The sequence below is a fragment of the Protopterus annectens genome, chromosome 1.part1, assembly GCF_019279795.1.
Source record: "Protopterus annectens isolate FY-2018-M chromosome 1.part1, PAN1.0, whole genome shotgun sequence".
Lineage (NCBI taxonomy): Eukaryota > Metazoa > Chordata > Ceratodontiformes > Protopteridae > Protopterus > Protopterus annectens.
Genome location: NC_056726.1, coordinates 548,243,996 through 548,259,278, shown reverse-complemented (window position 1 = coordinate 548,259,278; position 15,283 = coordinate 548,243,996). Strand labels below are relative to the sequence as shown.

Below are 15,283 nucleotides of genomic sequence, written 5' to 3'. Positions count from 1 at the left end.
ACAAATCATACAACTCAAGCAGATGAATAAAATAGAAAAATGAAAAAAAATACTTTTATTACATTAGTGTACTTTTAAACATGACTGAGCATGTTTAGTACGACTTGGCGCTGATGAGCTCATATTACTGTATACACTTGCTTCTTTCAAGCAGAATCAGGAACTATGTCAAAGCTTAAAGATTTACCTTCTCTAAGGGTTTTATCAATTCCCTTTTGAATCTCCTAGGTCCCAATAAACATCATGAGATATAATTTTTCAATATTATGCTTTGTGTTTATTCACTTGTGCTAAACACACTCCTAGCGTGCTTGTACAATAACAGCTCAGCAATGTTCTCCTGTACATAGCAGGCACACATGGAAATATGCTGAATAATGCAAACCACAAGAGAAACAATTCTAATTTACCAGTTGCTTTACTACTATTTTCATCAGTTTACAAAAGCTGAGGAATTGTACTAAAAAACTCACTTCTACAGGCTTACATTTCATCATTTTTTTCATTTCAGATAATAAAATTATGCACTTGGGGTTTACTGTGAGAGACTTGACTATTAAGATAAACCATGAGGTTTAATTAAATAAGTATTACTAAGCAGTGTGCAGCAGCAAGCCTAACAGTACCACTCTCAAAATGACCAATACAACACCTGCCTACAGCAAATAACCTTTAAATATCTTACATTTACAAAATCACTTAAATATTTTGTAAGTAAATCTCCTACACACTAATGCATTTCATGCTGTGAATAATTAAGGGTGGAAAAATCAAAGCAACTAACTCAATCTCTCATAAATGAATGCACTTTTACAAAGAAAAAAATACTCCCATTCAAAGAAATGAAATAGTGGACGGTCCCTACAGCTAGTAATGATGTAAAATACTTTTGAACTTCCTGCAAATGGTATTATTTTAATACTTAAAAAAAAATAGAGAATGCAAATAAATGAGTACATCCTCATTGGCCATAAGATGCATTTAGTGCACCCCACTCAAAAAAAATGCTTTATCCAGTCCAGTGAAAATCCCAATGTAGTAAAGGCATAATTATCAAGGCAGGACCAAATTAAGGTGGTTCTGCTCAATACCAGAAGCCGAAACAACAACACACTTGAGACACTCCTGCATTTGAAAGGCATTCTGATATGTGCAATCACTAAAACATGGTTTAAATGCACAGCACGCACTCCCCTCCATACATGAGGTCAATGCCTTCCTTGCCTTCATAGCACAGTGGCAACTGTGGTGGAATGTATGTATTTGGAGACACAGTATTACCTCCAGACAGATTCCCAGAGACCCACAAATGAAACTTTTTCAACTCCAAATCAGGCTAAACAAAATCAACTACCAGCTAATCTAATGCTACAGGACTCCTTATGTGAACCCCAGAAGGTCAGGGCAGGTTCCTAAATGTCAAGGATGAACTACTCCTTCATTCTGGGAAACATACTGCCCATCCAATCATTGGAGTTCCTACACCTCCAGAGTAGAATATGTTCAGAAGTTTTTAGATCTTACAAGTAAAAACTCAATGGGCCAGATTGTCAATATACCATCTAGTGGACAAAATATTTCTTAACTGGTATTTACAAATGCAGTGTCATCATACACAACTGTACTATTAACTCCCTCTCTAATTAAATCAGACTATAAGCTAGGAACCTTCTCCCTCAAGCTATCTACCCCCCCCAAAAAAAAAGTACACTGTAATTCAAAGGATTCAAACTTACAAATCTCAAATTCTATGAGGCCTCGAAATTCAGTTACATCACTACTACCCCGATCATCACCTCAGCAAACAGATTTACAAAGGAATTTTATACCCACATACATAAAAGTATACAATTGGAAGTCATATCCAGATTTACTTACAGTGGGAAATTTAAAAGCAAACCATGTTGGTGGTCCAACATCAATAAAATCTACAGTAAAAGGAAAAACTCATTAAAATATAAAACAGATCTAAACCCCATCAAGCTAGGGGAAAATAACTAGACTTTGACATAAGTTAAAAAAGAATAAGAAAAAAACAAAAAAACAGACTACTAGATCCACTATAATAAGCTAGTAAACAACTATGAACCTATAAGATGTCCCGTGAACTGAGGTTGTCATCTGAAGCCAAGGGCAATTACAAATCCCTCTTTTTTATTTTAGAAAAGCTAAGAAACAACATTCGACAATGGCAAAACCAACTTGAACCCAGTGGATATTGCTCATATACTAGCAAATAAAGTTAGTGCAAATTTCACTTTTTAGATGATTTTCCAAAGCTCTACAATCCCCATATCTCTGAAATCTCCTATCATCACTAAAGAATATGAACTGAAAGGGCTGTCCCAAACACCACAGGACCTGCTAACACATTGAGCTGTTTGTTATACAGTATTATATAATGACCCTCCCATTAATATTCCAAAACGTGCATGCTGATTGGCCAGTGTGCCCGTTGCAAATCCCACAATATACCAATGGAAAAAGGCCAGGTCGCCCAGACTTTTTTCCGTTGGTATAAAGTCCTCAAAACATTTTTTTGGACAAATAAAAAAAAACAAAAAGAAAAAAATGAAGCAACGAAGCCTTTCTTTTCTGCATTGCTTCCATTTCAAAGCATTGATGTACTGGGTATGCATGGGAAGCAAGTTCCATACACATGCTCAGCACATCAAGACAAGGATCAGTGTACCACAACTAGTGGAAGAACAATAATGCGCCGTTATACAAAGACATTATTTAAGAAAAGTAAGTATCTTTTTTCTTAAATAATGTCATTGTATAATAGCAATAACTGACTTCGTGGTTGTGGTATATTGAACATTTACCCACAGTTTTCTTTATTTAATTACTCGGGCTTCGCCCTCGTGATTAAACCACACCAACCATGGTTAAATCTTCAATATACCACACCACATCAACGGTTATTGCTTTACTAAATACACCCTTGTAAAACCTCTCCATAAGCTATTTAACTGGAGTCTGGCTTCAGGCTCAGTAACAGAAGTACTTCATACACTGTTGGCGAAAAAACACCATTACCCAGTAATCTATAGGCCCATCAGCACAATGAGTCTCATTTGTAAGGCCATGAAATACACTGCAACAAATTTGATTAACATCAACATCAAAAATATCAGTATACATCCACTCTTCTTGCCAGAGGAATGGAAACATATATTACCTAGCTATAGAATTTCTGTTCTCACTGTTACAACTGGTGCAAATGTCTGTAAAGAAAGGAATAAGCAATCTTATTTACATCTAATAGATCTTTACATAGGCAATGCACACTCTCCATTACTCAGAATGTGATACCACAAGTGTTTGACTAACACAAGCTTGAAATCAGTCTAAACTATAATAATTTAATAAAATATTCAACAGCTTCTATAATTTTCTTAAAATGTTGCTTGAGAGACACATTTGATGGTTTTAGACATTCATGAAAATGCATATTTCAGACCATTAATACCATTTTAATTCTTAAAAGTGATTAAAGAACTCACGTCATGGCCTGGTAAATGGATTCTATCCCATAGCGCATTGCAAATTCATCCACTATTTCTTGGGCAGTCTCGTCGAAGTAAACCTTCCAAGCATCATCTCCTTTGGCATCAGGGATCTTTACCCCTCCACTCCCAACACCATCAGTAAGATAATGGAAAAGATTCTAAAAGTGAAAGAGACACTATTAAATGCAAATGTTCAAAATGTGTATGACACAGTTAATGTATTTACAGGCAGAAGTTAGTTAATACAAGAATTCACAAAAAAGTAACTTTTTTGTTATTTCAAAGCCATTCAATGGTTCATCCTCATCTTTATTCACTACTTTATACACTTCATTACTAGGCTTAATATCTGCTGTTTAAGTGATTGATTACCTGTTACCCTAAGTGTATTAACTGTTGCAGATTGGCACTATATCTGCTGTTTAAGTGTTTGAATTTCATATTTTTTTTACTTGAACCATCTCATGCAATGTGTAAACTAATTCTGTAACTGTAATAGTGTCCCACTACTTTTATACCCCCACTACACTAATCCTGCACCACTGCCACTCACCCCCACTCATATCTCACCCTATTCCTACCTTACACTCACTTCAGTTGTCCCCCATATTACTCATTTACTGAGCCACTCTCATAGCCCCTTGCAACTCACTTGTCTTATGTAATTTTATTTTTGTTTTACAGGTTATTTAACGCTACCTGTGCTTCCCTGAATCTACTCCTGGCCCAAATACTCTGGAATTCCACCTCCTGCCAAACATCTGTGGACTGTGTCCTCTCTTAGTGGACTAAACAAAGTATGTACTACTCACCTGGAACATATATATGCTGCCTGTAATCTCAGGGCTACCCCTGTGTTGGCTGTAGCTCACCTGCTGACTGCCCCCACTCCACTACCCCATTCTCCTACTCTAACCTGCTAATCCCTCAGTCTTCCTACCCCCACTCAGCCCTACTCCTCTCCACTGTTAAAGCATACCCACACAATCCAAATTACTCTTCCCCATATCCATTCCTCCTTCTATCTGCTCATGTCCTCTCCACCACAGCAAGAGATCCTAAGCTCCCCCTTATTCCTTGCCCTACCTTGCCCTTCATTAAGCTTCTATACTTGTGCTTTGCTTCTAACCCCCTGCTATCCTAATCTCTGGCCCACTACCTCTGCTATAGCTAGAACCCTACACTCTCTCTTCTCTCCCTTTCTCCTCTTTCATGGATTGTTTTTTACTGGATCCTTCCTTGCCGGCGCAGCCCCGCTCCATTCTCTCCCCTACCCTACCCCCACATTCCCACCCACCCCAGTACAGTTTCCTTTATACTTAACCATCCCTCCCCTTCTTGCCAAGCCATCCACTACAATTCCACTTTATGCTTAACTCCACTCCCACATCCTTTCCTAACTTCCTCTCTCCACACCCAATCCAAACTAGCCATCATGCTGCATCTACTTATATCTGCAACACTACTCACTCTACTCCCTATCTCTACATCCTATCACAACCACCTCACATATCCAGTCCTCTGTTCTCCAACTTCTCACTCATTCTACAGCTTTCCTACTTCTTCTTGCTTCACCATCTCTCCAAACCTATTTAACACCTCTACCTCAACTCTATACAAAAGACACATACTGCAAGTTCTCAAACCATCTAATAAGACTAAATCTAAACCACCCAAATACTATCAACCTTTCACATCAATCGCTCTTCTCACTAAAGACCTACTCTCCTCCGGGGACATCCACCCCAATCCAGGCCCCTCTACACCTCCCCTCTCCCCATCCCCCCATCTACCTTATCTACCTCCTCCTCAGAATTCTCTTCCAACAACTTACCAAACACACAACCCCTGTCTCATAACTCACCTCAATGTAAACACCTAACCTTTTATTCACTGAATATCCAAAGCCTAGCTAATAAAACTACTGAGCTACACTCTTGGATTGCTTACAAAACCCCTCACATCCTATCCCTATCTGAAACATGGCTCAAGCCACATATCTGTAATAGTGAAATTCTCCCTCCTGGCTATAACATCTACCACCCTGACAGACCTTCAAAGAAAGGCTGTGGTGTAGCCATCCTCTACTCTAACACCCTCAACCTTTCACCTTACCCCACATCTATTCCCAGCTTCCAACCTGCTGAACTTCTCATTCCAAACATTCATCTGAATCCTCACAAAAAACTGGCTATAGCTTCCATCTATATTCCTCCTGGCAACAATATACCCATTCTAGAAAACATCTTATCCTGGTTCACTCTCAACATACCTTATGAAACACTCATTCTTGGCAATGTCAATATAGACTGGTCAAAACTATCTACTGACTGTCCCTTACATAGTATTCACCTTGATGGTTTCCACCAACTCATTTCTACCCCCACTCGCTTCCACAAAACCTCAGCCTCCAGCTCCATAATAGACTGGATTCTTACCAACACCCCCCCCCATCTCTACCACCAGCCCACAGCCTTATCAGATTCCCTTAGTAACCATCTCCCTACCTCCATCCTAAGATACAACTCCCACACTCTTAAACTTCACCTTTTCAAAGACTGTAGAAAACTATCTACATTTAATTCTTCACAGTTTAACTCGATTCTACAAAACATGGACTGGTCCAGCCTTAAACAACTCACTCTAAATGATTCTGTCAACACTTTTAACAGCACTTTTCTGAATACTCTGGACTTCCTAGCCCCCTCCAGGAAGATTAGAGTGAAATCCAATCACGCTCCTTGGCTTTCAAAAGAAACTAAGTCCATCATGAAACAAAGCGACAATGTCTGGAAAGCCTGGATCAAATCTAAAGAAACACCTCTTCTTCTCAAATACAAACAACTATGGAATATTGCTAAAAAACAGGCAATAATAGAAAATAAGTCATTCTATAGCTCAGGCCAGAACAAATATAATTCAAATCCTCGTAAATTTTGGACAACACTCAACAGCATTCTTTACCCAGGTAGTCCCTCTAACCCCTCACCCTACCCAAACACAACTGAGGAAACAACTACCCTGATTAATTCACATTTTATCTCCTCCATCCAAAATCTCCTACCCTCTCAACCTACCTCTTCCACTTTACCTGACCGCACACCCACCCCCAACAATACTTGTTTTTCCTTTAAGCCTGTTCCCATTTTCTACATCAAATCTCTACTGCTCAAACTCAAACCCTGCTCCCCTCTACTGACAAATTACCTCCTACCTTCCTCAAACTCACAGCTGACACTACTGCCTACCCAGTGACAATATTAATATATAGATCTATGCAAGAATCTACTAATCCTACCCTTTGGAAATCTTTCTACATTATCCCTCTCCATAAAGGAGGTAACTCCACTGACCCTTCAAACTATCGACCTATTGCCATTCTATCTAAGATATTAGAAAAATGTATCCACACTCAGCTTCTCCATCACCTTCTCAATCAAAACTTACCCCTACTCAACATGGCTTTTGCCCCTCTCACAGTACAACTACTGCTCTACTCTCCTTCACTCACACCATTGCAGAATCTTTGGACAACAATAAACTTACTTCCTGTCTCTTTCTTGACCTCTCCAAAGCTTTTGATACAGTGTCTCATTCATTACTTCTATCGAAACTTGCTAACCTTCACCTTTCCTCCTCCACCCTCAGCTGGTTCGCTAGCTATCTGTCTGGACGCAAACAATCATTCAAATGGCTCTCTTCCCCTTCTCCTTTCTTGCCTATCTCTACTGGTGTTCCACAAGGTTCTATCTTGGGTCCCCTCTTATTCAACATATTCACCAATGATTTATTTTCAGTTCGTGTGATTAGTCTTCTCTCATACAATATGCAGATGACTCCACAATCATTTCTACATCCAACAACATCTCTAACCTACACTCCCTAACCCAAACAGCTCTACTTTCCACTGAACAATGGCTTTCAGAAAACTTACTGATCCTCAATCCCACAAAAAACAAACTCTTACTGTTTCTGTCCCACTCTCTTACTCATCATAAATCCTCCTTTGTCATTAGTCATGTAATAACACAGCTATCCTACCTGACACCCACACCAAACTCCTAGGAGTCATCATCGATGATGAACTAAAATTCAATCAACACATACAGCAATGCATAAAAAAAACACATCAAAAACTAGGTCTGTTATACCAAAACAAAAAATATCTCAGTCTCGAGGCTAGACTCACCCTAGGACACGCACTTCTCTTCCCCTCTTTCCTCTATGCCGCTCCAGTTCTCACAAATATCCAAAAAACTACTCTGAACAAACTCCAACAATCCTACCACAAAATAGCCAGATTCATCACTAACTCCCCAAACAACTCACACCACTGTATTGCTTTAAAGTCTCTACAATGGCTAGAACTCCCACAACTACTACATCTCTACCAATTTCACATGCTGCACTCTATGCTCTTTAAACCATCCTACTGTCCATCTTTATCTCTCCTTGTCTCTGTGTACACCCCATCTAGACCCCTCTGCACTTCTAATCAACAACTGCTTGATATTTACCACCCAAATAAGTCAGTAGGAAAGCTACTCTACAAACACTCTGTGGCCCAAGCCTGGAACAAACTTCCCCTTGACATACGTTGAATCTCTCACACTCCACTATTTAAAAAGAAACTTAAGACACATTTACTCAATTCCAGAATCTGCCCCTGCTATGACCCTACATAGTGATCTCTTCCCCCACATTGGAATCACTCTCAGTTGATCCTTGTCACACACTGCCCCACTAGTACAGTTACTTAGTATCTTGACAGAAAAATGTTTTTTGCTGACATTTAACTGTTATTAGTGTTGCTTTTCTATTGTTTATTACTGTAATGCTAGTTTTATTTCTATTCTGTTAGCTGGGCTTGTCTACTACTATAATATTTTATTGTACTATCTGGAGCTTTTCTCCTTGGGTCTCCACTGAAAATGGGACAAAATTCCAGTTGGACTAACCCGGTTAACAAATGTCAATAAATAAAAAATAAAATACTAGGAAGACATACATTCCCTCACTTAAAGTTTTATAAATTAATAAATTATTGGTTGCCATTCCAAGTCAGAAATACATATTTTCATTCAAGTTCAAATGACTTATTTTATTCCTAAAAGGGAAGATAAAGATAAATTCTGTTATGCAAGAACTACGTACCATAACTCCAGATCATTAAGGAGTTCAATCAGAAGGGATATCACCTATGCAATTTTCCTACTGTCACACAACACTCTCAATGGCTTTCAAATGCTTTTCGTTTACTGAGCTCACTTTAGCTTAATGCATTCATGCTTTCATCCCTGGCACTGATGACAAAGGAAAATGAACAATAAGAAAAATAAACTATTTCCTCAGTTCTATAGCAAACAGGGCAAAAACGACAAGGAGGCAAGTGTGAAGGTTGCCATCAAATAAACCCAAAAATGAAGGAGGATTCAGATTCTAGAACCACCTTAAGTGGACTATAATGAGGTGATTCTTCTTTATGCATGAGTCTACAGTAGTGAAAATATTAATAACAGTAGATTTTTGGAAAAGAGACCATACAGAATGACTAGCAAATCCCAGACTGGAATCAGTAGGCAAGATTAGACAATAACTTTTGTTGAAAGCAAGGGACTATTAGATTTTTTTGAGCTATAGAATCAGAATTGCCTAGACATAATAAAGTCTTGCTGAGTATAATTATGGTGGCTGCCAAAAAATAAATCACTAGAAAATGGAAATCAAAGTCTAAACCAGCTTTACTAGAAGTAGTGAATATAGTAACAGCAGGGTTGCCAAAGTGGGACATTTTTTCTACAAACGTCAGATTTTGCAAGGCAAAACATACCCACAGCCAATACAAAGGACAGACCTTCACTGTTTTGCCTACATAAAGGCTTATTCTTGTAGCATTTTAGTTGTTTATTCTAATTCTTATAACATTTGTGTTTTTCAGAAACAGAATAACTGTTTTATGCAACTATTACATTAAATATAGGAAATATGTTTGTCCTAACATCGCAGGACATTTACCATTTTTTCAATTTCTATGCAGGACACAACTGCCCAAAGAGGGACTTGTCCCTCGCAAACTGGGACAGGTGGTAGCCCTAAGTAACAGAAAAAAAAAAAAAACAACTGGAATTTTGATCTTTAGAAGAGTGAAGGAGGGGGTGGAGTCCAGATTGCCAGCTGAGCACAGCACTTTTTCTGAGCTCTAGAAAATTAATATAATACACAGGAATTAAACTAATATATATACATATATATATATATGTATGTGTCTGTGTGTGTGTGTGTGTGTGTGTGTGTGTATATATATATATATATATATATATATATATATATATATATATATATATATATCTTCTTCTTTCTGCTTTTTCCCAGTTATGGGTCACCACAGTGGATCACATGTCCACTCATGATTGGCAGTGGAGTTTTACGGTGTTGAGTTGCCATCCCAGTGCCCAACCTTCCACAGAAGGCACACACACACACACAACTAGGGCCAATTTAGTGTGTCCAATCCACCTACAGCATCAGCATGTCTTTGGGATGTGGGAGGAAACCGGAGCACCCGGAGGAAACCCACAAAACCACAGGGAGGACATGCAGACTCCGCACAGAAGGCACCCCAGCTGAGGACTGAACCAGGGAACCTCTTGCTGTGAGGCGACAACGCTAATGGCTGCACCACCGTGGCCGCCTGTGTACATATATATATATATATATATATATATATATATATATATATATATATATTTTTTTTTTTTTTTAAGGTTTTGACCAAGTGGCTGCTGCGCAAATGTATTCAATAGGAAGTCTGGCAGAAAAAGTAGATGATGTAGAAACTGCTCTGGTTGAGTGAGCTTTAATTTTATGCAAAAAAAAAAAAAAATCTTCCTTTTCCTTGCCTTGAACTGTAGACTAGTTCTGTAGAGTTGATTCTCTGGGCTTTGGCTTGGGCTTATTTCCTGTTCTCATCCATATCATTGGATAATTCTTTGTTCACCAGTGGGAGTGGGGAGCACTGGAGCAGCTATGCACTGGCTGAGCCTATTTGTCCTTTAGGCAGTGGTTCCAGCCAGAAACTTGCTCGCCTTTAAAGCCCTTGCCCCCGTGTTTACCATAGAGGGCAGCTGGAGCGCCGGTTAAACACTATTAACTAAACTAAGTCTGCTGGTTTCGTTTTCTCAAGTCTTTTCCCTTAGATTCATCACTTGCAATCTCTACAGTCTCTTCTCAGTCTATTCTCTATCTCAGCATCTCCTATATAGGTTCTAAAGCATTTTTGTAATTATACTTATATACTAAACACTACTACATTAGCCTAGAATCCCCTTGTACCCATTTCCCCTATAGGTCCTTTCTGACTCAGTTACACAGCAAACTTTTTCACTTTTTCTAGCATGTCGAAGGGTCAGTTGCTAGCGTCCTCTCCTGTTCAGCTGGTGAATCATCTTGATGGCAATGTATACAATAATCCCATGCACAGACAACCACACACAAATCCCACAAAACACAAATACATGTGGAGAGACAAACTATATTGCCAAACTGGGCTGAGCTCTACTCAACTCAGAGGACTGGCAAGACCAGACAGGAGGAGAAGGAAACCATGCACACACAAAAAACAACTGCAATACAAAACACATAAACAACAAAACACACAACACACAACACACAACATAATACTCGAGGAACTGATCAAAAAATAAGCAGACAACCAAGAACTGTCCCAAGCAACCTACCACATGCAACATATAGTTCAAGACATCATACATGTAGCAACAAGTTCCTCAAGTACAGCCACAAGCAACAACACAAATCAAAAGGCCAAACACAATGCCAGACACACACGTGGTAGGTGGACTCAGTCACCACACACACTGACGCCCCACTCACCAGACTGAACAAGGAAAGAATCACGCTGCCTGTCAGGCCAAGAAACTGCCACATAACACAAGCCTGAGACGCACTGTGTGGACCACTGATGGATTACATAGAGGACATCTCAGATTATGTGAGGAGATTGCCAGCAGCAGGAGCCAGGACCCTGGAGTATTGGGAGCAGTCTACCACCAATGAGAATGATGCCACAAGACAGAGAGACACAGAGAAAGCTTTAATAATTGATTGATAAAATTGATGTCATGGGAAGGGGATCCAATTCTGTTATGTCTGGCTGGGATGCTTGACATTGTTTTAAGGGATCTTGCAAGGGCACCATAATTGACACTCCATCAGACACAGACATTCTCCAGTGAGGTCTCATAGAAATGGCCACGAGAAGTCAGTCCAGAGACCTTAAGCTAAATGCCAAAAAAATGAGGTCGTACCCTTTGGGAAAAAAAAAGGTAACCATTATCTAGTGTGGTGTGGGGTCAGCAGTAAATGGAGGTTAACTGCAGACCTCAGGGGACCCACTCCTGCAGTAACCTCTCTTTTTATTTCATGATTCTCATAGAAATGGATAGTTGGTGCCACCTCACCACCCTGGGAATCGATTACAGGGCACCAGAATTCTTTGGTGAACAGACAGGATACTATTCATGTGAGACAGGTGAAATCCATTAAAACGCCCAGAAGAATGTACCCACCTGGAACCCACACAGACAGTAAAAAAATTTAAAAGTTCCTCACCAAAAGGATAAAGGGCTTACTACATATTTCAATGAACCCACCAACTGATGAAAGGATTTACTATTCAGTCCGACCCAAATCAAGTAATCACTCTCCACCACTGACATTATAGGCCATGTCCAACCACCCCTCATGGGACTCCACACTCCACCTCAACCTTTACAGACAGTTGCCAAGAGTGAGAAAGAGCTCACCACCTCCATTCAATAAAAACAACATTGGACAGATTCATAGATTCGAAACCCCCACCCCAGCTCTATTCAGCAGCAGTACCGCCTGCTCCAGCAGGTGATCACTGCTCTGAGACATACTCAGACCATAAACAACGGGGAATTAACTGAAGATCATGCCCAGCCCCAATGTCCAGACCACAGACTGCCTGACAGAGGAGACTAAACCTATAGGGCGGATATCAAGGCCAGAGACATGTGGAGACATGATCACCCCTAGACTCCCACCTAGTGGAGATAGGGAGATATATATGGGCAGCTGAATAAACAAAGGTGATACAATCTGATAACCACTTAGAAAGAGTTGTTTTATCCACTTGCATACCCTTCAAGGAGTCTAAGAATGAAACAAAAAGCTGGTCTGATTTCCTGAAATCTTTTGTTCTATCCAAATAAAATCTGAGCTGTCTGTGAACATAAAGTTTGTACAGCATGTACTCTAAATTATTCGAATGGTTGCGGAAGAAAACTGACAAATCAATAATTTGATTGAGATTAGTTTCAGTGCAAACTTTGGGTAAGAAAGACGGGTTTGTTCAGAGTGAGAGACTATCAGCATGAAAAATCAAATAAGGAGGTTTGATGGATAAGGCCTGAAGCTCTGACACACTGTGGGCAGAAGTAATAGCTACTAAAAAGATGGTTTTCCATGACAAAAAGTTGAGGTCACATGAGGAAGTTGGTTCAAATGGTAGAAGAATTATGTGTGAAAGCATGAAATATAGATTCCATGGAGAATAGGGAGATTTTACAGGTGGTCTGATATGAAAGGTCCCTTTGAGAAAGGCTTTGGATAATTTGTGTGACATAATATTCAGTCCTTCAAATCCCAGATGAAAGTTAGAAATGGCAGCAAGTTGTACATGGACTGTTGTTGCTGCAGCTCCTTTATTAAATATCATGGTTAAGAATTCTAGAATAGAGGCAATAGGGGCTTGGTAAGGGTCAATATTGCTCTTAGAGGCCCATTAGAAAATGATTTCCATTTGCTGAGGTACATCTTCCTTGTAGAGGATTTGTCAGAGGATAGGAGAATTTGCTTCATCTCATTGGAAAGTTTATGGAACCTGGCTATGATGGGAATTAGAGCAGCCAAGCTGTCAGCTTCAGGGACTGAAGAGAGGGATGAAGTTCCCCCGAGTGTGTCAGAAGATCTTGAACTGGGTCTAGAAACCAGGGGTCCTCCAGAAGATGAGACCAAAGGAAGGGAAACCAAATCTGATGAGGCCAATATGGAGCTATTAGAATGATGGTCCTTCTCAGGGCTTTGGCTTTCTGTAACACCTTGGGTATCAATCGGCTTGGTGGGAATGCATAGAAGAGACCTGGGCACCAATCGTAAGTGAGTGTGTCCCTAGGGACTTCTCCCAGAGGGGGAATCAGGGTAATGTAATTTCTGCATTTGGTGTTCATGTGATTGGCAAAAAGTTTGCAGCAAGGCTGGGCCCAACTGCGGAATATCCTGTCCACTATTATCGTCTTGGGGAACACTCATGGGACAACAAAATTGCTCTGCTCAACTTGTCTATCATGCTGAATTTCTCTGGGATGTGCATTGCTAACAGAAAGCACTGGGTGGAAATAGCTCACTGCCATACTCTGAGGGCCTCGCGACAAAGGAGGTATGATCTGGTTCCTCCTTGTTTGCTCAAATACCAGACCACTGACATGTTGTCCGTCTGAATCGCAATCATACCTAGAGGAAGAGAGCCCTGGAAGTACTGTAACACCAAAAGTACTGCTCTCATCTCTAGGACGTTGACATGCAGATGTGAGTCTTGATCGGTCCATGTGTCTTGGGCTATCTTTCCCTGAAAATGCACCCCCGCCCTATCAGGGAAGTGTCTGTGGTTACTGTGGCCGCTGGAGGGGGTAACCCAAATGGGCATCCTGTCGTAACACGACGTGAGGTCAACCACCACCAAATATCTTTTTTGCAGGAATTTGTGATTATTATCATATGAGACATGGGGAGATCTTGGTAAGACCACTGAGTGAACAACAGCCACTGTAGTATCTGCATGTGCATACGACCCAGTGATATGGCTAGAATTGCTGCTGCCATCATACCTAACAATTTTACAACTTCTGATGCTGGTGCTTTGTTTTTGGATATTAGGATGTGGACATGCTGTCGGAAAAGTAACACTCATTCTGCTGGAAGTCAGAGTGGTGGTGGTGGTATCTAGTTCTGCTCTGATAGAGATGATATACTGCGATGGCAAAAAGGCAGATTTTCCTGAGTTTATTGTAATGCCCAGCTGATTGTAGAGTGACAGATTGGACTCCCTGGCCTGAATGAGTTGATGCCTGGTGGCAGCAGTAAGGAGCCAATCAACTAGGTACAGAAACACCTGGAATCCGAAACGTCTCAGGTAAGCCGTGACCACTGCCATGCATTTGGTAAACACTCTGGGGGCTGTAGTGAGACCAAAGGGCAGGGCTCAAAACTGGTAATGACTGGCTCCCAGCCTGAAGCACAGGTGATCCCTGGATGGTCTGGCCATTTTTATGTGGTAGTACGCATCCTGGAGATCTATTGAGCACATCCAATTGTCTTTACCTAAGAAGAGAAGTATCGACTGAAGTGTGACTATCTGAAACTTCTCTTTCTTTACAGATTTGTTTAGTCTGCTGAGGCCCAATATAGGTCTCCAGTCCCTTGTCTTTTTTGGAACTAAAAAGAATCTTGAATAAGTTCCGGATCCTGTTTGGTCTGCTGGTACTGGTTGGCTGACTTTTTCTTAGCAATGTCTGGACCTCTGCCATTGCTTGCTCCCTGTAACCAGGTGGAATGCCCGGGATTTTCCTTATCAGTGGCGGGGGTGTGGCGAATGGGATGAAGTATCCTCTGGAAATGATACTTTGTACCCAGTTGTCATTTGTTATTTTGAGCCAGGCATCTGGGTA

General features: G+C 40.4%; 1 protein-coding gene across 9 annotated transcripts in view; it reads right to left on the bottom strand.

Moving 5' to 3' along the window:
* The window catches only part of LOC122806326 (protein unc-13 homolog B-like), a 2,554,726-nt gene that overhangs the window by 1,364,172 nt on the left and 1,175,271 nt on the right, over positions 1-15,283 (bottom strand). For all 9 annotated transcript variants that reach the window (XM_044076650.1, XM_044076675.1, XM_044076685.1 and 6 more), the window contains one exon: positions 3,510-3,673. In XM_044076650.1, coding sequence (XP_043932585.1) covers positions 3,510-3,673 — 164 coding nt within the window. The remainder of the gene's footprint in view (positions 1-3,509; positions 3,674-15,283) is intronic.